The sequence below is a fragment of the Micromesistius poutassou genome, assembly GCF_964030765.1.
Source record: "Micromesistius poutassou genome assembly, chromosome: 9".
Taxonomy (NCBI): Eukaryota; Metazoa; Chordata; class Actinopteri; order Gadiformes; family Gadidae; genus Micromesistius; species Micromesistius poutassou.
The window spans coordinates 3,476,658-3,500,393 of NC_140279.1; the positions used below are offsets into that span (position 1 = coordinate 3,476,658).

The following is a 23,736-nucleotide window of genomic DNA, read 5'->3' on the forward strand; positions in this document are numbered from 1 at the left end:
TGAAGAGATTGAAAGTGATTTGATCTGTGTATGGCTATACAGAATGAAATGTTATGCCTGAATGTATCAGACACATAAAGTGCTGCTGCTATATTTAAAATAACATCTCACTTTCTCTTTTGCTTTATTGAGCCAATGGAAGGAGTCGAAAGGTTGCCCCACAGACACATGTCAGGGACCATCTGATGTGTCACCGTTTTGTTTTAGGAAGAGGGCTGAACAAACCGGGGGACGGTTGTGTTCAACATCCCAGAGAAACACGGAGGCGTAAGGTCTACATGTATGTGCAGTGCATCTCTTACCTGTATCAAACATTATCAGATCCGTTGCAAATTGCAATACACTGCTCTAAAGTGCCTAGTCAAACATGGCTGCTGTCAGTGAAACATACTTGTGTATTATTTATTTTATAATTACTACTATAGTTATTATTAATTAGTAGTACTGATTGGGGTAGTGTAGTAGTATTAGTGCTGGTAATAATAAACAATAATAGTTGATAGTTCATATTCCTAATGTTATATTTAGGGTTTGTATTTTAAGCCTTAGGAGAAGAAGGTGTCTTAATTCCGGCCCTATTATGGGGGGGTGGGGCTGAAAATGAAAGTTAGGGAGGGGGGATTTCCAGTGAAGTAAAGTCCAGCATCCTGGTAGATTCCCGGAACAGCTGACCGGATCAGCAGAGTGTGTATATAACACTCTCAAGAGTTGAGCAGGCACAATCATCTTCCCTGAGAGTCTAGAGCATTGGATAACCTGTTCTTATATTTATTTAATACAAGCCAACAGCAAGTTATCTTTCACAAATAGAAAATGGTGAGTGCGAAACCAGTTCAACTTTTCCTAACACAAATGTTTATGGGGGGTTTTGTCGTTAATCGATAATCTCCTTCTCCTTTTTACTTATACCGTGACCACATTTATTTTTTTATTTGCAGAAGACTTCCTTTGCCTCAAACCAAGCAGGTGGATCCATAACCTCATGGATCATCTATCTTCATCTAAGTAAGCAGAATATTGCCTGGAGCATCAGTACTTTACTGTAAGATGTGTTTATTATTGTCATGAATCTAACCAGGACCGTCCCTCTGTCTTTCCCCCAGTGTTGTGCATGTGGATGGGGGGAGTCTCGAGCTGGTCCTACTTCTACTCAGACTCCATCATGGACTGGACATCGGCCAGAGTCTGGTGCCGGGAGAACTACACGGACATGGTGGCCATCCAGAACCAGGAGGAGATTGCACACCTCAACAGCATGCTGCCCAGGATGCCGACCTACTACTGGATAGGGATCCGCAAGGTGGACAACGTGTGGACCTGGGTGGGCACCAACAAGAGCCTCACGGACGAAGCCACCAACTGGGCCACAGGGGAACCCAACAACGCCAAGGACAGCAAGACGACGGACACGAGCGAGGACTGTGTGGAGATGTACATCAAGCGGGACATGCAGGCGGGAAAGTGGAACGACGAACGGTGTGACAAGTTAAAGACGGCCCTGTGCTACGCAGGTGAGTCACGCTCGTTCAACCTATCACCTTTAGTTCGTTACAAAGGAGGAGACCTCATTTGTAATGGCGGTGTTGGCTTCGTTTAATTCATCCATTCACTCTTTTGTGCTATTTAGACATGGTCAAAGTTTGATGGAGGTTCCTGTGCCCCATTCAACATTTTAACATGTTGCCCCTTGCTCTTCCACCACCAGCTGCCTGTAAGAATGACTCCTGTGTCCACGGAGAGTGTGTGGAGACCATCAACAGCCACACGTGCCAGTGCTTCGAGGGCTTCTACGGAGACACGTGCGAGCACGGTAAGACGACGACACCTCGGTGGGCCTTTTTTAACCCCCCCGTCCACTCAGGCTTCACACTCATCAGAGCACATCGAGTCTAACCACGTCTGGTTTTATTTCAGTCGTGCAGTGCGATCCGGACGAGGTGGTGGCTCCTGCCAAAGCCAGTGTCAGCTGGGCTCACGCGCACGGCAGTTATGCGTACGGCTCCCTGGCCACTTTCTCCTGCCAGGAAGGATACGAGCTCAGCCATCCTGATCCCATGAGATGCACCGCAGCCGGCTCCTGGTCTGAATCCCCCACTTGTGAACGTGAGTCAGGTTGAGAACACGGGGGAATTCCACAATCATCGCGAAAAAGAACATACATTTTCCCATCACATCTTTGTTTCTTAAGGCCTTTGTGTGTTGTCTCACAGTGGTTCGGTGTGAAGAGCTGTCCCGGCCGAGACACGGCGCCTTGGAATGTGAAAACCCACTCGGAAATTCCTCCTACCGGTCTTCCTGTGTGTTTTCCTGTGAGGAGGGCTACACCATGGTCCGGTCCCGCTCCGCCAGCCTCCTCTGCGGAGCCTCCGGTCGTTGGAACGACTCTGTGCCAGTGTGTGCTGGTACGGACCCATTTCCATTTCATTTCCTTTTTACTTTACAATACCGTTTGTTCCTGTCTGTTCACTGGAACTGGAATACAATGGAATTAGAAAGGACACGTTCAGAGAAGGCATACTGATATCCCTTTCAATGATCCGCAGCTGTCCAGTGCCCTGCGCTCTCGGGGACGGACAACATGGCCGTCCGGTGTGAGGGGGACACGGTGGACGGGTTCAGCTACGGCAGCAGCTGCAGCTTCACGTGCACACAGGGCTACCGCATGCTGGGCGCGCACGCCACCACGTGCACGGCGGCGGCGGCGTGGAGCGAAGCGGTGCCGAGTTGTGAACGTGAGCACATATCTATCCCGCGTTACCTAATCTGACCATCATGCAGTTTGACTGTATTCATTGAGAAATGGTGCGTATCTTTGATGTAACTTTTTTTTGGTTTTTGCGTTTCCACAGGCATCACCTGTGCGGTACCAGAAGATGATTCGAAGCACACGCTCACCCGGTGCAGCGACCCACTGGACCGACTGCAGCCGGGCTCCACCTGCAGCTTCACCTGTGACCTGGGCTTTGAGCTCCAGCTAGAGCTCCAGCCTGTGATCCAGTGTACTGAGGATGGGACATGGAACGCAAGCGCACCCACCTGCAAAGGTAAACAAAACAACAGAAAAGTGCATACTGTACATATCTACCATGTTGTTGTTGTTTTTTTAAAACACTTTAACTGTGCAACAGTGCTGCCGAGTCTTAATCATCCCTTGTAAATTCCTCGTTTGTTTCTTGGTTTTTAGTGGTGACCTGTGATCCAGTCGAGGTACACACTGCTGAACAGCACTACATCGCCCGGTGCACCGAGAACGGCAGCTTCCCGTACGGCACAGTGTGCGAGTTCTCGTGTGAAGAAGGATTCCGGCTTAGCGACCTATCCCAGAACACCATGGAATGCACAGCCAAAGGGACCTGGTCACAACCACCTCCTCTCTGTGAACGTAAGTGAGGTGGAAGTGTAGAAACATACACTAAAACTATACGAAAAAATAATAAAATACTATAATACTAAATATAATACTAATAAAAATATTTGATCTAGGATGATGTGGAAGAATTGAAAATGACATTCTGCCGTTCCTACTTTCAGCGCTGCGATGCTCTCCCCCCGTGGCTCCAGAGTGGGGTCAGATCAACTGTCAGCGGTCCCTCTCTGGCACGGCGTCCCCGTCTTCTGCCCTGCCCTCCTCCTACCCGCAAGGCTCCGTCTGCAGCTTCAGTTGTAATGACGGCTATGACCAGCAGGGGCCGCTCACCACCAAGTGCACACAGTCAGGCCAGTGGAGCTCCCCACCGCCTACCTGCACAGGTACTGATGCCGATGAATGGACACAGAATTTTACGTTGATTTTTTTTGTTTTAGTCTGATGTATTAAAAACAAAAACAAGCTTTTGATTCCTCAATTGTTCTGATAAAAAAAAAAACTCTTTCTGTCTCATGCTACAGAGATCACATGCCCCATGCTAGACGCTCCGGTCGACGGCACTCTGAACTGCACACACCCGGACCTGACACGCGCCTCCGAGTGTTACTTCGCCTGCAACCAGGGCTACACCTTACACGGACACCAGGTCGTCACCTGTGGTCGCCATGGCAACTGGACAGCGGAGACCCCCGTCTGCCAAGGTATGGTGCATTAACGGAAACATACCTGGCAGGCTGAACTTTATTTGCAAAGGGTGGGAAAAAAAAAGGTTAAAAGGTTGAATTTAGGACGAGGTCAATAACGTAGAATGGTGTTTCTCAACAGCGGCCCCTCAGCCCCTCCTCAGTCCCACTGCGATGGGGTTAGCCGCTGGGGGCGGCGTGTCCGTGCTCGGTCTCTCTCTGGCTGTCACTCTACTGAAACGACTCCGCAAACTGAAGGACAGGAAGTTCTCTCTGGCCAGGTAGTTCACTTTTACAACGCCGGTACGTTGAAATGAGGCAAATAAAAGGTTATTTTATTGGATTGTTTTTTTAACCTTTGTACTTTTCCTCGCAGCAATTCCGACATAGAAGACCCACCGCAGCATTACAAAAACAGCATCGACAGCCTCATCTAGACTACGTAGCCTACTGCAGCAGGTAAACTGGGTTATATATCTCATTCATGTCTAATCGTGTCATTTATCATGGGATGAAAACTAATTTTATCGTTATTTATATTCCAATATATTCCAATTCCATATTTTATATTCAATTTGACTTCACTTTCTCTTCCTTCTCCAGGTGGTCCATGAGGTCCTATGGAGACGTCAGCAGCCAATAGAAAATGGCTTATCAGTCCACAACGGAGACAGACTGTTCATCCCCAAAGACCTTTTCTTCATCAAGCTTATTTAATATTTATTTCAATTTGGTTAAACTATTGATAATTCCCATTTTATGTTAAGAATGAATGAATGGTTTCTCAGCGTCACTGTGACGCTGACCGGAGTGTCAGTGTTGGTATGTGCGGTTGTTGCTTTTGACATAGGCTATTCAGCAGCAGTGCTATCCACACTTATCTTTCTCCCAAAGGGAGATGTATTTTGAACATATTGTTCTGCAGTTGTCCAGCATCCTGGGAAGATGTTTTATTAGTAGATGCCTGACGTTTTGTATAGTTTTGTGTATTATATCATGAAATGTGAGATATTTTCTTTATTTCCATATCTGTGAATTGTGAAAATAATTTAAAGTATGTTTTGTATATTTAAGCATCATATCTAACTAAAATAAACTATTGTATAGCTGGCTATTGCTTGTAGAATAATAATTATTATTAGTTTATTAGTTATTAGTTTGTGTAAAACCTTTTCTATTATATATTTAGTTTTGATCAAATTAAGTGAAACTACAAAATCAAATAAACTATTTTAAATAATCCACATTTTCTTTTGAATACCCTTTCATTTCTCATTATTCAAATTTGTGAATTCATAAATGTTAAAAAACCACAACACTGCTTTATTTTTTTAATGTACTAAAAATGACCTCACACACAGTAGTAGGCCCTACCGGACCCACATCCAGAGCGGCTGGTCCATTCAGCTAACAACAATTTGTCTGGGCCTGGCAGGACATAGATATGGTTTGATGAGTCAACTTTTCTGTAGGAAGTTCGTAAGTTCAGGGTTATTTCCAAACCAGTCTCACAAATCAGACTTTAGAATAATATCCACAGTCTGATGGCGGACCAGCTCACATCTAGGGGAACGGTGCCTTTCACTTTTTCTCGCTTCATATTTGTTTCGACCAATCATATTACTGGAGGCGGGGATCTGTAAGCGCATAATTGGCTATTGACAGCGAACACAAACTCCGCCAGCAGTAATAAACTGTAAAAAATAGTCTGTAAAACCTTAAAGGAGCTCTTTTTATTTTGCCACTGTATAAATACTGGTATTGAAGCTTCATCACTTGCGCAAATTAGTTTTCTTTCGTATATTATCTCTAAAAGTAACAGACAGGTTTTGGCTCTGTGCCGTCTCCACCCAGAAGGTTCTTCTGTAACATCATAAGACTGCTGGGTCTGAGATTATTTCCATACTGATCCATGTCCTGTGTAAATCGGTCACCCTGGTCAAGGCACATTCAATGTGGTTACATAACATCGAAAAGCTGCAGCATCAGCAGTATTGACTATTACACCATATTCAATTTTTTTTACATCGCCATTGTTTGTATCCCCGTATATAGAGACTCTTATCTCTGAACCGCAGTTAAGAATAACTCTGGTGTCTTGAGTTTTCACCCATGAGCCCATGAGGGACCTTTGGGTCATTAGTTATGGTTGGACATACCAGGAAGCCAATACACTCTACAGTAAATTATTTGTCAATGTAATCAATACCTCTGCCAATTAGGGAATCAATAAAGCTTGCATTTTCAAGTTGGATTGGGTGATATGTAAACTCTAAATAACTGCATTGAAAAATGTGTTGAAGCCCACTATCATGCCATTACACCAATACATTGTGGTCTTAGTGTCCTCAGTTGATAGTTCAGATCAGGTTCTTTCCAGCCCAGGGTTGCTAGTGTGATTATCGACCTGACACCTCCGCATTGTTTTTCTCACTATGCTCAAGGTGTCTTGACTGTTCCAACAAGCTGTTTGTTTTCTTCCCCTTGTCAGTGTCTGCATGAGTAGTTAAACGTGACACATTGTGAAGCAACCGCAAAGCCATTCTTAGGGCCTGCAGAAGCTTATGTGGGATATCATGTTGAATTACATGTATATATTATACATAAACATAAATGCAGACTATGAATGCTTATTATCATCTTGGAAAATCTGATTTACCTGAAATACTGTGGGTCAGTTTTCTGGAATTTTCTCTATTTATACCCAGTCAATGAGTGATGTAGTTGACCACTCAGCAAGGTCACTCAGCAGGCCCTTTCAAATTCATTTAGAGAAACATGTCACACATCCAGCTATTCTTCAGCAATGTTGTTCTGAATGTATCCGGGGCTTTATATAAATACAAATGCCTGACCCCCATACCCCACATCTCGAAGTGCAGTGCTACATACAAGCATTCAGAATAAGGTAAGCTATAATGGAAAAAAGGGTTTACTATATGTATATAAACATTTAAGGTTTAAGATTTAAAAAGGAAATATATGTGGGTTGATTAATCATTATTTATTGTAAATGTATATGATCCCTTATACAGTTTCTAACCAAGCTCTAAGAATTTCAATGTTAATTCTCAATTATTGTCTGCTTATGACTTCTTTGACTTGCACAGAGAGCAGAGGGCAGCACAGAGAGCAGATCTGTCACGAGTTGGAAGCTCTTGCGGCTGTGAAGCACTATGAAGTGCACATTGATCCTCTTCATGTGTCAGTACAACCCCTTTACAAGTACAGCTTATGAATACATTTTGAACATTTTCCAAACATCTAAAGAATTCAAAAACAAAAATTATTTAAAAATTATTAAATTCAAATTATGCATTACAGTAAATGTGGGATTTTCATGTAATTCCTTTCCATGTGATCAACAGGTTACCTGACTGGCCGGGCCCATGGCTGGCGGTATTACCCCTCCAGAGAACCCAAAAACTGGACCCAAGCCAGGGAGTGGTGTCGGGAAAAATACACTGACATGGTGGCCATCCAAAGCCAGGAGGAGAACGACCATCTGGTCTCTCTGCTGCCCAACAGAACAGAGAGTCCATACTACTGGATAGGCATCACCAAGAGCAAGAAAAGCGACCCGTGGACCTGGGTAGGGAACAACAGCACGTGGATCGGTAATCAGTCGTGGGCCACCAATGAGCCCAACAACAACCACGTCACCGAGTTCTGTGTGGAGATATACGTCAACAACCACAAGGACAACAGAGGAAAGTGGAACGACGAGAAGTGCAGTAATTTGAAGTTCCCCGTTTGTTACAAAGGTGAGATGTGTGCTTTTGGCATTTGGGATTTAGGAAAATAGGATCAGCTTGTCGATAATCGCATGGTTTCATCATCACATGATTAACCAACCGGTTTCGTCAGTGTCAAGCGAGCAAAGTTTTGCTGTTGTTTGAATTAAGAGGAAACCTTCCATTGAGTATGAGTTGATCTTCTATCCAACCCGTTCCTGTGCAGCCCAGTGCAATCAGACATCGTGCGACAGAGGGAGATGTCGTGAAACCATCGATGACATCATCTGCCTTTGTGAGCCTGGCTTTGGAGGGGACAGGTGCCAGACAGGTAATAATAGAGCTAGTTTCTTTAATAGACTTTGATGAGTTTATTTGATACTAACTTTGTTAGTAACTCTTGTATTCTGATTGCTGCTTCTAATGACATGCCGATGATAAGGATGTGATCGATGGGGCATGGAAATTGGGAAATGGGGCATGAATACGTAATGATCAGGAAAAAATAACTTACGAAAACACACAATCGTACTTACACATGAAAACACCCCAGTCACATGGTAAGGTATTGTTACAGCAGCGATTGCAATTCGTTCTGTCCTTCCTGTATTTCCTGGCAGATACAAAACTGTTAGGAAACGTTTAGGGTCAGGTGTGAATCTTAATGGCCGTGCGATGGCATAGATCTTGTTGTACTTAGCAGTCTCAAGATAAATTACGCCATTGATCCCGCATGGCGGCTCGGAGCATCTTCAGTGACCCATATTATGGCCCCTTATCCGAGCGAAAAGTGTTGAGGTGGCGTTTTACTTTTGGCGAGTGCATATGTTTGCATGTTTTCAATGTGTTTCAATTGTTTTCACTCTGACCTTGAGCGCCAACCCATCTGCTTCCTGGATTTCCTGGGGTCAGACTGATGCTCGCAAATCTTCCTCGAACATCAACATCAACAGCGGGTTAGGGAGACAGTGCCTTCACGCGATGAACCTGCCTCATGCAACCGCGGGAAAAAGCCTTGATCTCTTTGACTTGAATCCCCTGATCCTCACAAAGGCTACCTCTGATTTTATACCTCTTTATCACATTGACATTTCTTTATATTATATATATATGTCTTGTTATAAAAAATAGAAGACAATAAAATCTCATCCATTTTGTTGTTTACTTTCGTTTATATTGTGCTCCTTTTTATGGTGAACTTAGATTTTATTGTCTGTTGAATTCTTTGGTAGTTTGCTATCCAACTGAACGCGATCAGATTCGACTTGAATTGGTGTGTTTGTGCCTCCTCCAGTGGTGGGCTGCCCCCCTCTCTCCCAATCCCTGTATGGACGTCTGAACTGCTCTGACCAGAGCCACGCCTTCAACGCTACCTGCCCTGTAGGCTGCCCCTCTGGATCCCTCCTGCTGAGGTCAGCCCAGGTCACCTGTGGCAGTGATGGGACCTGGCATGGGCGGAGCCCCATTTGTACAAGTAAAAAATATATTAGCATTTATGTGGTCATGACAGGCGATAACAGCCGAATAGGTGACTGAATAACTATAATTGTAATTTGTTGTGTTTGTGAGCTTGTAATTGATCGGGAAATTGCATTTGAATGTACATTGCATACTTTTAGCTATGACTTAGCTACCCAACTAGATAAGTTTCAGAAATATATTTTAATAAAGAGTTGGTTCTGATTCTTAATAGAAATGTATTCTGTTTTGCAGACTTTAAACATGCTTTAATGGCTCTGGCTGGTTGTGGGGCCGTCATCATGAGTTGCATCTTTTTTTCGGTAATGAAGCGCAGAAAAAGTAGGTATCATTGGGCTTCGGTATTTCAAACCCCAAATGCAATGCAATGTTTTCGCAACAAAGATTAAGTCAAGTGTTGGTTCTTCTTGTCACCAGGAAAGAAAGTTACCCAACTAAGGTCAGTGTTGAAATGTCAAGTTTGGCGGCACCGCCCGTACACCCTTTCTCCACCCTGAACATTACATGATATGTTGCCATCCCTCTGGGAAAGGTTTCTTTACAGTTCATTACCTTTGTATTCATTTAGCAATAGGATAACAATCAATAGAACGTTTGCAGTTGAACTCATTCATTTAAACCTGCACGGTGTCTCCTCTTCACTGCCACTGTATCATGTACCTGTATGTGTCTTCTTCACAGGGAACCTGAAGGAGACGTAGGTTCAGGCAATGAGCCTCATAGCTGAAGGAGGGAGAATGATTCTTCAAACATAGCATGGGGCAGCATGTATCGCTGTGTTTATCCTTAACTCATAAATGTACATCTGAATGACTTTTCTGTAGATGTATTTCATTAAATAAATGCAGAAGTTTTCAGCAGATACATTGCAACATGTGTGTGTTTTATTGTGTAAGCACTGTGGTGTGTGTGTGTGTGTGTGTGTGTGTGTGTGTGTGTGTGTGTCTATCTATTTTACTTTTTTTACTTATCTATTATTTTCTTTTATTGTATGACAATGTTTATATGTGAAGCACTTTGAGTCTGCCTTGTGTATGAAAAGTGCTATATATGTTGCCTTGCCTTGCCTTGTGTGTGTGTGTGTGTGTGTGGATGTGGATGTGGACATGTGTATGCGTGTGTGTGTGTGTGTGTGTGTGTGTGTGTGTGTGTGTGCATCCGTGCGTGCGTGTGTGTGTGTATGTGTGTGTATGCTTGTTTTTATGTGTGTGTGTGTGTGTGTGTGTGTGTGTGTGTTTCTGTCTGCATATGTGCACATCGGACGTTGGCTTGCCCTGGGTGTGAGAGTGAAACCTCAAAGGAAGTCCTGGTCCAAGAGATATTACAAAACAGTGTTGACTCAGTGGTAGCCCAACAAACTGTGTCTATCAAACACAAGTACCCTCACCTGTTAAAGAAATGGTAAGTAACCACATTTCAGCTACCGATAACTACCATTACATTACCTGCAGGGTTGCATGCATTGTCTTTTCTTGTGGCCGACTGTTTCAGGAGCCAACGCGTCTGAATCCCCTGCTGATAGTAGCCACAATGACTGCACTCATTCAGGGTAAGTTTGCGCGACTATCACACTACGACCAAACACAGTCTAGCTCATGTTCACATGAAGCAAACACGCATTTTCCATAAATCTGAGCCCAGATCTGAGCACTACGGGGGGGGCCCACGCGTGGACGTACCACCACAGCACCGACCCACCTCGTACCTGGAGCTCGGCCCGAACCTGGTGCCGGCAGCATTACACGGACATGGTGGCCATCCAGAACCAGGGGGAGATTGGCTACCTCAACCAGATGCTGCCCTACAACCCCGGCTACTACTGGATCGGCATCCGCAAGGTGGCGGGGGTCTGGACCTGGGTGGGCACCAACAAGAGCCTGACGCCAGAGGCTCAGAACTGGGCGGTCGGGGAGCCCAACCACGCGTTGGAGGACTGTGTGGAGATGTACATCAAGAGGGATAAGGACACGGCAAAGTGGAACGACGAGCGGTGCAATAAGGCGAAAGGAACGCTCTGCTATACAGGTAGATTGTCTCATGTATATATTATACTTTCAAATAGCTGTCCTTCACAAGCAGTTCAATGAAACATAAAACACTTAGATAGAAGTATGTTGTGATGTTCCGTCATGAGCTCACATTCCATGATATTCTGCTATGTACTCGATGGGTACAGCCTCGTGTTCAGAGGGATCCTGTGGTAACCATGCCGACTGCGTCGAGACCATAGGGAACTTTACCTGCCAATGTCACCCCGGCTTCCTCAGCCCCCCCTGTGAAGAGGGTGAGTAGATGCACAGTTGTGATCCTGAAATGAACATGTACTTGATGAGGATGATGAGGATATATGTCATTAAGGCGTAGGTAGGGGTCACGCCTCTTGCTCAAGGGTAAAGGAAAACTGTGGACACCCGGGTTTGGTTTGGACGTCGCACTCCCTCACCACTAGACCCTCCTACCCACTCAATCCCAATCTCTTACAGTCGTCTGAATCATATTCGCAATATCAAAGTCAAAGTCAGCTTTATTGTCAATTCCAAATGACCAGTATGTGCCATACAAACTGGCACACAAAGATTGCTTTTGGCTCCGACCCACGCGTCATCTCCTATGATACTTCCTCAACTGAAAATATACACTATGCCCTTTCCGTGCTTCTGTCCGTCTCTCCACCAACCAGCGGTCACGTGCGACGCCCTTTCGGCTCCCCAGCACGGCCGTCTCCAGTGTCACGACTCCTACGGACCTTCACGCTTCAATTCGTCCTGCCAGTTCCACTGCGACCTCGGGTTCCGCGTCGAGGGCCCGGAATGGCTGCAGTGTCAGGCGTCCGGACGCTGGGACCACCCGGCCCCACGGTGCCAAGGTAAAGGTTATACGGGTCAGGGGACGATGCCAATTCAACCATAACCTTTTCAAAGTGGAACTAACTGGGAAGAGAAGAGAACAATTGGGGACAAAAACAAACTCACAGTTGTATGAGATGTCATTGTTTTGTAATGTGAGGAATCACAATGTTGAAGATATTATAGCAGAGGGTTCCGGGTGTGCACCGGAACACCACTGGTGTTTCTTCTGTCTCGTGAAAAATAACAAAAAAAAATAACAAAAATAAAAAATGTACATTTTCGAAACTCAAAAGTTGCGGTTGAACCTAAGCTTCTCTTCCCCGATAGTGGAACGCTGCGCGGCTCTGAACCGAACGTCTGACAGACTGCTCAGGACCTGCCACCATCCCATTGCCGACTACAGCTTCAACACCACTTGTGCGTTCAGTTGTGAGGAGGGTTTCGAGCTCGTTGGACAGAGCGTGACGGAATGCGACCATGCGGGTCGATGGAGCGCCGAGGACCCAACGTGTTCAGGTAAAACCTTTTTTGTTTCTTTTCATTGTTTGATGATTATCGACATCATGATATACGTCATAGTTCCACATCAGTGGAACTAGTTGTAACTCAGTTGACAAAATTTATTTGTTGTATTTTGCTTTTCTGATATTAACAGACGATGCCAATTAGACCTAATCTCTGTAGTGCAGCAGATACCACAACTCTCAAGTCCACAGCCATGACCCCTCCATGCACAGTTACACGTGCATATCAGACATGACCCCTCAATGCACGATTGCCCGTGCACAAAATCAGACATGACCTCTCGATGCACGATTGCATGCGAACAACCTCTTAAAGTCACACAAATCCCTTTGAAGCTTCAGCATACATGGCCAACATCCGCTAATTCAGGCCATCGGTTTACACAACAACATGGAAACACACCCTGCTGCCTTGACAACTAGTTTCACATGTTCTGAATATTTGGCAAACAAACACATGATGAATGCAATTCAATGTGAATAAGCCCTTGCCATTTCCCTCGCCTGTAAATCAAGTCAACATCATTCTATTTTTTCACACAATAATCTGTGTATATATTGAATGAGAGTTTATATGAAACCGCGATACGGTGTGCTAGTTATCAGCTTCCATTGAAACCATACTTAAAAACACAGAAAAAAACCAAATGCATTCCAGCATCCACCTGAATTTGTGTGTGTGACCCGTGGACGTATGTGATCCTCCACAGTGATTGCGTGCGCTCCCATTTCCCCTCCTGCTATGGGCAACATGACCTGTGTTGACAGCCTGGCTCCGTTCTCCTTTGGCTCCTCGTGTAGCCTCACCTGTTTGGAAGGCTACACTCTGGCCGGCAGCCACACACTGGCCTGCCTAGCCTCTGGACAGTGGAGCCAACCCAGACCCACTTGTATAGGTACGATCTGTTTTTATGGTCTGGAAATCCAGAGCTTAAAAAAAAAAATGGAATGAAATTTTAATATATCAGAAAAGCATGAAGAAAAATATTGGAAAAAAAATATCTGGATAATGCATATTTCTATGAATCGAAACCAATGATCTGAATTCCTTTTTCAAAATAATAATTTTGATTTTGCCCTTAAATCTTCTTGACCTTCTTCAGCTGTGCGGTGCAGCAGTCTGAACGTCCCCCCCCATGCCGTCTTGGGCTGCCAGGATCCTATCGGAGTCTCCAGCTACGGTTCCACGTGCACGCTGCACTGTGAAGAGGGATTTAATCTGATCGGCAGCAACACCACTCAATGTTCGGCACAGGGCAGCTGGAGTCGCCGACTTCCTGTCTGTCAGGGTATGATGGAAGATGACTTCCCCTCTCGGGGCACATTACAAACACACTTAATGAAGAACCCTTTCCCTGTGTTTAATTCCCTCTCGTCGTTTTAATATATGGTTCATGTTTACCAGGAACTACGCTAGGAACTACTCTATTTGTATTCAAACTATAGGAACTATTAATGCATAGGAACCAGGAAGGTACACTTGTTTTGATTTGAGCCAGGAATTTACTGGAGGGTCTGTGAAAAAATCTAAAAAAAATAACAACTTACTTTTCTTCCCCACCCTGTCGTTAATTCACAGACCCATTTCATGATCATTTAGCATCGTGGGCCATATAATACATGCTTTTCATGCTGTGTTTTTTTTCCTTTGCTGAGATTTGTGTGAGGTGTGCATGCGAGTATCAGCATTTGTTTTGCCATTCATGCAGCTATTCCATTTTGTTCCATTATACTGTTGCAAACAAATAGCATTTGGGGTGGCCACATTTTCTGTAAATATAATCCACTGCTGGATGCATGTAGGAGAAACACTGCTGACTGGTTTGCATACTCCCACATGCACGTGCACACGCACACACGCACACACACACACACACACACACACACACACACACACACACACACACATACAGACAAGATTCAAATATTAAACATGTTCCCCCTCACTGTGTCTCCAGCCGCGCCGTGCAGAGTCCTGTCTGCCCCCCCTCACGGCTCACTGTCCTGCTCCGACCCCCACGGAGAGTTTAGCTTCTCCTCTCGCTGCGCTCTTACCTGTGATGAAGGCTTCCTGCCCAACGGGACGGCCCACACAGAGTGCTCCTCTCTGGGGTCGTGGAGCCAGGAGGTCCCTGGGTGCCTGGGTAAGACACGACAACACCTAGATGCTACACATGTATTAAGAACTAGGACGATGCTTGTAAAGGTGCTATAGGAACTACGCATGTAACGAAACCAGAAACTAGCATAGGATCTAGTAGCATGTTTGAATTGCAACTAAAAATAAAGTAAAATAGGAACCAGGAAGAGTACTTCAATAGTAAACTAAATGTGTAATTGAATATAAATCAGAAATTATACTTTACTACAAACCTGGACAATATAGCTGCATTGGAACTAGGAAGTATACTCAAATATAAACCAGGAAGCTTACTCCAATCAGGAAGTATACTTGAACAGGAACAAGGAAGTATACTAGTCCAGCTTCAGATGTTAAACATATGAACCACGAAGTATAGCAATCCAGGTTCATATCTTAAAACATAGAACCAGGAGGTTTACCTGTCCAGGTTCAGATCTTACACATGAGAACGAGGAAGTACACTTTACCAGGTTCAGATGTTAAACATTTGAGCCAGGAAGTATTATTCTCGAGTTTCAGCTCTTCCACACAGGAACCAGGAGGCACAGTACTCCAGGTTCATATCTTAAAACATAGAACCAGGAGGTACAGTACTCCAGGTTCATATCTTAAAACATAGAACCAGGAGGTACAGTACTCCAGGTTCATATCTTAAAACATAGAACCAGGAGGTACAGTACTCCAGGTTCATATCTTAAAACATAGAACCAGGAGGTACAGTACTCCAGGTTCATATCTTAAAACATAGAACCAGGAGGTACAGTACTCCAGGTTCAGATCTTAACCCTAGTGGTGTTCCCCCTCTCTGTGTGTCTCCAGCCGCGCCGTGCAGAGTCCTGTCTGCCCCCCCTCACGGCTCCCTGTCCTGCTCCGACCCCCACAGAGAGTTTAGCTTCTCCTCTCGCTGCGCTCTTACCTGTGATGAAGGCTTCCTGCCCAACGGGACGGCCCACACAGAGTGCTCCTCTCTGGGGTCGTGGAGCCAGGAGGTCCCTGGGTGCCTGGGTAAGACACGACAACACCTAGAAACTACACATGTATTAAGAACTAGGAGGATGCTTGTAAAGGTGCTTTAGGAACTACGCATGTAACAAAACCAGAAACTAGTATAGTAACTAGTAGGATGTTTGAATTGCAACTAAAAATAAAGTAAAATAGGAACCAGGAAGAGTACTTCAATAGTTACCACAATGTGTAATTGAATATAAATCAGAAAGTATGCTTGACTACAAACCAGGAAGTATACCTGCATAGGAACTAGGAAGTATACTCAAATATAAACCAGGAAGCTTACTCCAATCAGGAAGTATACTTGAACAGGAACAAGGAAGTATACTAGTCCAGGTTGAGATATAAAACATATCAACCATAAAGTATAGCAATCCAGGTTCATATCTTACACATGAGAACGAGGAAGTTTACCTGTCCAGGTTCAGATGTTAAACATTTGAACCAGGAAGTATTATTCTCTAGGTTCAGCTCTTCCACACAGGAACCAGGAGGTACAGTACTCCAGGTTCATATCTTAACCCTAGTGGTGTTCCCCCTCTCTGTGTCTCCAGCCGCGCTGTGCAGAGTCCTGTCTGCCCCCCCTCACGGCTCCCTGTCCTGCTCCGACCCCCACAGAGAGTTTAGCTTCTCCTCTCGCTGCGCTCTTACCTGTGATGAAGGCTTCCTGCCCAACGGGACGGCCCACACAGAGTGCTCCTCTCTGGGGTCGTGGAGCCAGGAGGTCCCTGGGTGCCTGGGTAAGACACGACAACACCTAGATGCTACACATGTATTAAGAACTAGGAGGATGCTTGTAAAGGTGCTTTAGGAACTACGCATGTAACGAAACCAGAAACTAGTATAGTAACTAGTAGGATGAATGAATTCAAAATATAGTCACATAGGTACCAGGAAGAGTACTTCAATAGTAAACAAAAAGTGTAATGGAATATAAATCAGAAAGTATGCTTGACTACAAACCAGGAAGTATAATTACATTGGAACTAGGAAGCTTACTTGAATATAAACCAGGAAGGATAGCGGCATAGGAATAGGAAGTATACTCAAATATAAACCAGGAAACTTACTCCCATCAGGAAATATACTTGAACATGAACAACAAAGTATTCTAGTCCAGGTTCAGATGTTAAACATTTGAGCCAGGAAGTATTATTCTCTAGGTTCAGCTCTTCCACACAGGAACCAGGAGGTACAGTACTCCAGGTTCAGATCTTAACCCTAGGTGGTGTTCCCCCTCTCTGTGTCTCCAGCCACACCGTGCAGAGTCCTGTCTGCCCCCCCTCATGGCTCTCTGTCCTGCTCCGACCCCCATGGAGAGTTTAGCTTCTCCTCTCGCTGCGCTCTTACCTGTGATGAAGGCTTCCTGCCCAACGGGACGGTCCACACAGAGTGCTCCTCTCTGGGGTCGTGGAGCCAGGAGGTCCCTGGGTGCCTGGGTAAGACACGACAACACCTAGAAACTACACATGTATTAAGAACTAGGAGGATGCTTGTAAAGGTGCTATAGGAACTATGCATGTAACAAAACCAGAAACTAGTATAGTAACTAGTAGGATGTTTGAATTGCAACTAAAAATAAAGTGAAATAGGAACCAGGAAGAGTACTTCAATAGTTACCACAATGTGTAATTGAATATAAATCAGAAAGTATGCTTGACTACAAACCAGGAAGTATACCTGCATAGGAACTAGGAAGTATACTCAAATATAAACCAGGAAGCTTACTCCAATCAGGAAGTATACTTGAACAGGAACAAGGAAGTATACTAGTCCAGGTTGAGATATAAAACATATCAACCATAAAGTATAGCAATCCAGGTTCATATCTTACACATGAGAACGAGGAAGTTTACCTGTCCAGGTTCAGATGTTAAACATTTGAACCAGGAAGTATTATTCTCTAGGTTCAGCTCTTCCACACAGGAACCAGGAGGTACAGTACTCCAGGTTCATATCTTAAAACATAGAACCAGGAGGTACAGTACTCCAGGTTCAGATCTTAAAACATAGAACCAGGAGGTACAGTACTCCAGGTTCATATCTTAACCCTAGTGGTGTTCCCCCTCTCTGTGTCTCCAGCCGCGCCGTGCAGAGTCCTGTCTGCCCCCCCTCACGGCTCCCTGTCCTGCTCCGACCCCCACAGAGAGTTTAGCTTCTCCTCTCGCTGCGCTCTTACCTGTGATGAAGGCTTCCTGCCCAACGGGACGGCCCACACAGAGTGCTCCTCTCTGGGGTCGTGGAGCCAGGAGGTCCCTGGGTGCCTGGGTAAGACACGACAACACCTAGAAACTACACATGTATTAAGAACTAGGAGGATGCTTGTAAAGGTGCTTTAGGAACTACGCATGTAACAAAACCAGAAACTAGTATAGTAACTAGTAGGATGTTTGAATTGCAACTAAAAATAAAGTAAAATAGGAACCAGGAAGAGTACTTCAATAGTAACCAAAAATTGTAATGGAATATAAATCAGAAAGTATGCTTGACTACAAACCAGGAAGTATAATTACATTGGAACTAGGAAGCTTACTTGAATATAAACCAGGAAGGATATCAGCATAGGAATAGGAAGTATACTCAAATATAAACCAGGAAACTTACTCCCATCAGGAAATATACTTGAACATGAACAACAAAGTATACTAGTCCAGGTTCAGATGTTAAACATTTGAGCCAGGAAGTATTATTCTCTAGGTTCAGCTCTTCCACACAGGAACCAGGAGGTACAGTACTCCAGGTTCAGATCTTAAAACATAGAACCAGGAGGTACAGTACTCCAGGTTCAGATCTTAAAACATAGAACCAGGAGGTACAGTACTCCAGGTTCAGATCTTAACCCTAGTGGTGTTCCCCCTCTCTGTGTCTCCAGCCGCGCCGTGCAGAGTCCTGTCTGCCCCCCCTCACGGCTCCCTGTCCTGCTCCGACCCCCACAGAGAGTTTAGCTTCTCCTCTCGCTGCGCTCTTACCTGTGATGAAGGCTTCCTGCCCAACGGGACGGCCCACACAGAGTGCTCCTCTCTGGGGTCGTGGAGCCAGGACGTCCCTGGGTGCCTGGGTAAGACACGACAACACCTAGAAACTACACATGTATTAAGAACTAGGAGGATGCTTGTAAAGGTGCTTTAGGAACTACGCATGTAACGAAACCAGAAACTAGTATAGTAACTAGTAGGATGTTTGAATTGCAACTAAAAATAAAGTAAAATAGGAACCAGGAAGAGTACTTCAATAGTAAACTAAAAGTGTAATTGAATATAAATCAGAAAGTATACTTTACTACAAACCTGGACAATATAGCTGCATTGGAACTAGGAAGTATACTCAAATATAAACCAGGAATCTTACTCCAATCAGGAAGTATACTTGAACAGGAACAAAGAAGTATACTAGTCCAGGTTGAGATATAAAACATATCAACCATAAAGTATAGCAATCCAGGTTCATATCTTACACATGAGAACGAGGAAGTTTACCTGTCCAGGTTCAGATGTTAAACATTTGAGCCAGGAAGTATTATTCTCTAGGTTCAGCTCTTCCACACAGGAACCAGGAGGTACAGTACTCCAGGTTCAGATCTTAACCCTAGTGGTGTTCCCCCTCTCTGTGTCTCCAGCCGTGCCGTGCAGAGTCCTGTCTGCCCCCCCTCACGGCTCCCTGTCCTGCTCCGACCCCCACGGAGAGTTTAGCTTCTCCTCTCGCTGCGCTCTTACCTGTGATGAAGGCTTCCTGCCCAACGGGACGGCCCACACAGAGTGCTCCTCTCTGGGGTCGTGGAGCCAGGACGTCCCTGTGTGCCTGGGTAAGACACGACAACACCTAGAAACTACATGTAGGCCTAAATGTTCTGTAGGTTTCTACTGTGCAGGTTCTGCGAACTATACGTTACCATATGTTTATACTTGTATAGGGACCCCAAACTGTACTCAGAAAGTAAGTTGGAACTATATATATATATATATATACTTGCATGTTCTATTTTGTATTCTGTGTATAGGCTACGATAAGTAGTAAACTGCCACTTTCTGAAGACTTTCTACATAAACGTGTGTTCGTGTGTATGTGCGCGTGCGTGCGTGCGTGCGTGCGTGCGTGCGTGCGTGCGTGCGTGCGTGCGTGCGTGTGTACGTTTTAGTGTGTTAAGTCGCTTTCGTTTTTCTCTAAACGGTGACAGTTGTGTTGTTCCACGGTGATTTACAGCTCGTTCCTGCCCCCTGCTGGTGGACGGACCGCACCACGGCTGGATGAACTGCAGCCATCCTCACTCGTCCTTCAGCCACGGCTCCCACTGTGACCTTGGGTGCAGCGAGGGCTTTCGGCTCAGTGGAACACCCAGTATGAACTGCAACGCATCCGGTGACTGGAGCGGCGAGATGCCAACATGCAAGGGTAAAGGCGGAACTCAACTTTATTGGCCATTCGTAACAGGAAATATATGAAATCTGATAGGAAACTTTAGAAAGGGAAACATGAAAATGTGCAAACAACAAAATAAAGAGTGCAAACCACTAAAGGTGACGGCACACTGCCCTAACAAACACTATGGAAGGTGTGCCAACAAAGATTCCTACAAAAAGGTTCATCATCAAAAAACAGCCAACACAGGGAGCCAACAACCACCAGCTGCTAGGAAACTCTGGCCGTACCAGGGGTGTTTTTGCGTTTTTCTGCACTTTGCTATGGCAGTGTGCCAATGGCAGCTAATACCAATTTTATAAATATGACTGGCGAGAAATCCTAAATGCTCAGATCTAAGTGTATTCACCATGCAGCGTTGATGTGTGTGTGTTATATCCTGTGCCTCTCTCACACACCAGTGGTCCAGTGTGAGGCTAGCTGGCTAGCTGGCCTCCCCGCCTCACCCCTCTCCCTGAACTGCTCCCACCCCCGGGGGAACTTCAGCTTCGGCTCCCACTGTCGCTTCTCCTGTGCGGGGGGCTACTCCCTGAACGGCACCGAGGAGCTCCTCTGCTCCTCCTCCGGCCTCTGGAGCAGTGATTCACCGACGTGTGCTGGTAAAAGACCTCTATTTCATATGAAAAGCGAACTTCACTTTTGATGAATGCAATACGGTGTGGGTCACTAGTTGGTCGGTTAGCTGACGCTCGCTAGACTGACCTCGCCAGTTGGCGTTCTGCGTCCACTTGAATCCACCTAAAGCCGTGTGCCTTTTGGATGCGAGCCTCTAGCTTTGTGAGACCATCCACATGATGGTCTCACAAAGCTAGAGGCTCGCATCCAAAAGGCACACGCCTTTAGGGCAGGTAGGGCTTGAGGGATCCAACTCCAAGGACCTTTCACCTTGGAGTCACTGAACACCTTCACACCACCACACTATCAATACTATACAGGCCATTCAATAGCAATGCTTCATCATCCCTTTTGGGTTTCGAGGTGCTTGAAGCTTTTGATGACTGTGTTCCAGAGGAGGGTAGGCCCCTGTGGTCGGCCATCCTGATGTACTCTGGAGCGGGGGCCGCCTCCCTCGTGGTGCTGCTCTCGGCGGTCTGGGTCGGCCTGCTGATCGCCAAGCGCTTCAAGAAGAAAGGTGAAAGGCCCGTCTGATGAGGAACACGTAACGATTGTGTTTTAATTGAGTTTGAGAGTAACAATGTGAACAATTTGTTCCATCCTACAGGTTTAATGGATGCAAACAATTCATTCTGGGAAGAGGGAGAAAATCCAGCTTTTGAATCTTGAACCTTCTTCTGTTAGGGAAAAAACACAGAAATTCAGGTCGATGTAGTTCTCATCCTTTTTGTGTGGCTGTTATTTTAAAGTACACTGTTCTCGTTTGTTCAATATTGTGTATCAGACTAAGGGCCTCTTGAATAAAGTGTACAAGGAAAATCTTCCAAGCTGGGTACACACGACAGGATAGACCGATTTTGTTGCAGATTATTTCCGGTTCTCACCATTTTTGGGCAGATTATCCTGTGGTGTGGGGTATGTTAAGATTGGATTTTACTTCCCCAAACCTATTAGACGCAGCAACGATTCTATATAGTAAATAGTAAAAAAAAAAAATACTTACTTACGATCCGATATCCTGTAGTGTGGGGAACCACGAGGACAGCCGAGTCCGTGGTGTAAGGATGGTAAAAACGGAAACACGATGGCCAATCAAAAGGCATGCCAACCAGTCATCCATAACAAAAGCCATGGAGGAAAAAGTGAATGTGATGGATTTGCCAAATACAGGGGTCCAACTCATGCTGTTATATGAACAGTCCATTTTCACGCCATCTCCATGCCATCTTCCATAGTTCTTTAGGATGTCCCCCATGTTGTTTACCCTAAAGAATTGTTTTGATCCCGAGATTGCAATTGCAATACAGGAATAATAATATGAATAATAGTTTGTAATGGAACCGGTTAGTGTGGTGTACTGTGTTGGCAAAACTTTTCCTTTCACACACTTACAGTGTGACAGGTGACAGTTAAATGTATCGCTAGGTGTGTGGTCTCTCTAACGTTTCTTACATTTAAATCATCTAGTAGGCCTATGTGCCATTCATTTTGTTATATTTTTCTACTCTGTTGAGCTTTTTTTGTGTTTTGATTGTACACGATCAATAAAGTGTCTACCACACACAGCACTCCCTTTGTCATTAAGCTGTTCTTCACCTCCAGCCACTCTCAGCATTATCATACACTGCATTAGCAATGCATATATTACTGGCTCTTTCTCACTGGCATGTGTGAGGTGTGATGTGGCATGATGTCATCCTCATGCTGCCAAGTGTCCCATATTTCTCTCCCCTTAACAGCCCCCATGACTGTGAGGTCACTTGGCTGCCAAAATGACATAAAGTGTCATCTTAGCTGGGACCAGTGCCCCTGTCGTTATAATGATGAAAAACTATTACGACCTCAGTGTCATTTTGTGTCTTTTGTCTTTGGTCTGGCACTAGGAGGAGAAAATTACTCTCAAACGCCAAGTACATATGAAGGACCTGCATCATGGGGTGGATTTCATTGTTCATCTTGTCATTTTGTGTTAATCTTGACGTTGAATTCTTCTCTAATTGCATCAACGCGCAGATATATACCGTAACCCCGTGTGTCTGTGCCAGGCAGCGCACCTGAGAATACGGCCCACGCCCGGACCTCTCTCCATGCACCAGATAGGCCGCGGGAGGAACCCGAGCAAAGTGTGTGCATCTGCCTCGGCGCTGAAACAGCATGGAGCCAATTATAGTGGTTAAAAGACAGAGGGTTTGTGGCCCGTGGTTGGCATGGGGGATGCAATAAATAACCAAACTGTTGACAGGGAACTGTTTGGCTACCGTCAGAATAATAATGAGGTTATTGCTGCCCACTGTGGCCGTATGATCGTACTTTTGATTATTCTACCCCCCCCCCCACCCCCACTCTCGCCCAATCGGATGCTGTGGACATGAGCGCGCGCCTGCCAACTGCCTACTGTGCCCGGGCTAGCACACAGGAAGGAGAAAGGCCTGCAGGTGAGCCTCTTGGCGTCCTGCCCTCATACTTTATACTCGCTTTTCTCCCGACGACTGGAAGGAAAAATAGACATTCATTGTGCTCTCCTTGTACACAGAAATGTGTAAATGTTTGTGCAGAGAAATGATGAATGTGATTATACTCTACTCTTTTTATCTCTCTCTCGCTCTTTCATATATTTGTGTGTGTGTGTGTGTGTGTGTGTGTGTGTGTGTGTGTGCATGTGTGTGTGTGTGTGTGGGTGTATGTGTGTGTTTATAACATACCTTTTTTGGATTGTCACACACACACACACACACACACGCACACACTACACTACACTACACTACACAATATTACACTTAGACACACACACAGTCATGCACACACACACACACACACACACACACACACACACAAACACACACTCACGCACTACAATTACACACTACACACTGCTTTGGCTCTGCTTGGCCGTGGCATACCGCGCTGACAGACAGTTG

General features: G+C 45.2%; 3 protein-coding genes across 6 annotated transcripts; all 3 read left to right on the forward strand.

Moving 5' to 3' along the window:
* Nucleotides 1-679: 679 nt before the first annotated feature.
* sele (selectin E) lies at nt 680-5,282 on the forward strand. Of its 2 annotated transcripts, none has more exons than XR_014636965.1 (14): nt 680-816; nt 939-1,005; nt 1,104-1,511; nt 1,706-1,810; nt 1,915-2,103; nt 2,211-2,402; nt 2,544-2,732; nt 2,850-3,044; nt 3,185-3,382; nt 3,532-3,750; nt 3,889-4,068; nt 4,193-4,353; nt 4,427-4,509; nt 4,654-5,282. XR_014636965.1 is itself a non-coding variant. In XM_084472847.1 (14 exons), exons 1-13 carry the CDS (start codon nt 814-816, stop codon nt 4,485-4,487), a joined length of 2,145 nt encoding a protein of 714 aa, XP_084328973.1. In that variant the 5' UTR covers nt 680-813; the 3' UTR covers nt 4,488-4,509; nt 4,654-5,280. The 2 variants fall into 2 exon arrangements, 1 of the variants encoding a protein (XP_084328973.1); XM_084472847.1 differs by having other exon boundaries at nt 4,193-4,331; nt 4,654-5,280.
* Nucleotides 5,283-7,226: 1,944 nt separating this feature from the next.
* On the forward strand, nt 7,227-9,990 carry LOC311353612 (L-selectin; the record flags this gene model as incomplete). The annotated part of the gene is made up of 7 exons (XM_084473523.1): nt 7,227-7,275; nt 7,419-7,814; nt 8,011-8,115; nt 9,079-9,258; nt 9,498-9,584; nt 9,681-9,702; nt 9,945-9,990. The coding sequence occupies 7 exons, from the start codon at nt 7,227-7,229 to the stop codon at nt 9,988-9,990; spliced, it is 885 nt and encodes a 294-aa protein (XP_084329649.1).
* A 653-nt stretch (nt 9,991-10,643) lies between these two features.
* On the forward strand, nt 10,644-22,324 carry selp (selectin P). 3 transcript variants are annotated; one of them, XM_084472708.1, is made up of 19 exons: nt 10,644-10,664; nt 10,755-10,812; nt 10,905-11,288; nt 11,440-11,547; nt 11,944-12,129; nt 12,440-12,628; nt 13,347-13,532; nt 13,740-13,925; nt 14,595-14,780; nt 15,599-15,784; nt 16,342-16,527; nt 17,041-17,226; nt 17,870-18,055; nt 18,660-18,845; nt 19,404-19,589; nt 19,988-20,176; nt 20,605-20,802; nt 21,213-21,335; nt 21,426-22,324. In XM_084472708.1, exons 1-19 carry the CDS (start codon nt 10,662-10,664, stop codon nt 21,485-21,487), a joined length of 3,174 nt encoding a protein of 1,057 aa, XP_084328834.1. In that variant the 5' UTR covers nt 10,644-10,661; the 3' UTR covers nt 21,488-22,324. The 3 variants fall into 3 exon arrangements, with proteins under 3 accessions (XP_084328834.1, XP_084328836.1, XP_084328835.1); XM_084472710.1 differs by lacking the exon at nt 17,041-17,226; XM_084472709.1 differs by lacking the exon at nt 14,595-14,780.
* The last annotated feature ends 1,412 nt before the right edge of the window (nt 22,325-23,736 follow it).

Excerpts from the sequence above, each read along its gene's own strand:
- sele (XM_084472847.1), top strand. Across the intron at positions 1,811-1,914 it reads CGGAGACACGTGCGAGCACG|TCGTGCAGTGCGATCCGGAC; the intron begins GTAAGACGACGA and ends GTTTTATTTCAG. Across the intron at positions 2,733-2,849 it reads AGCGGTGCCGAGTTGTGAAC|GCATCACCTGTGCGGTACCA; the intron begins GTGAGCACATAT and ends GCGTTTCCACAG.
- selp (XM_084472708.1), top strand. Across the intron at positions 19,590-19,987 it reads GGACGTCCCTGTGTGCCTGG|CTCGTTCCTGCCCCCTGCTG; the intron begins GTAAGACACGAC and ends GGTGATTTACAG. Across the intron at positions 21,336-21,425 it reads CAAGCGCTTCAAGAAGAAAG|GTTTAATGGATGCAAACAAT; the intron begins GTGAAAGGCCCG and ends TCCATCCTACAG.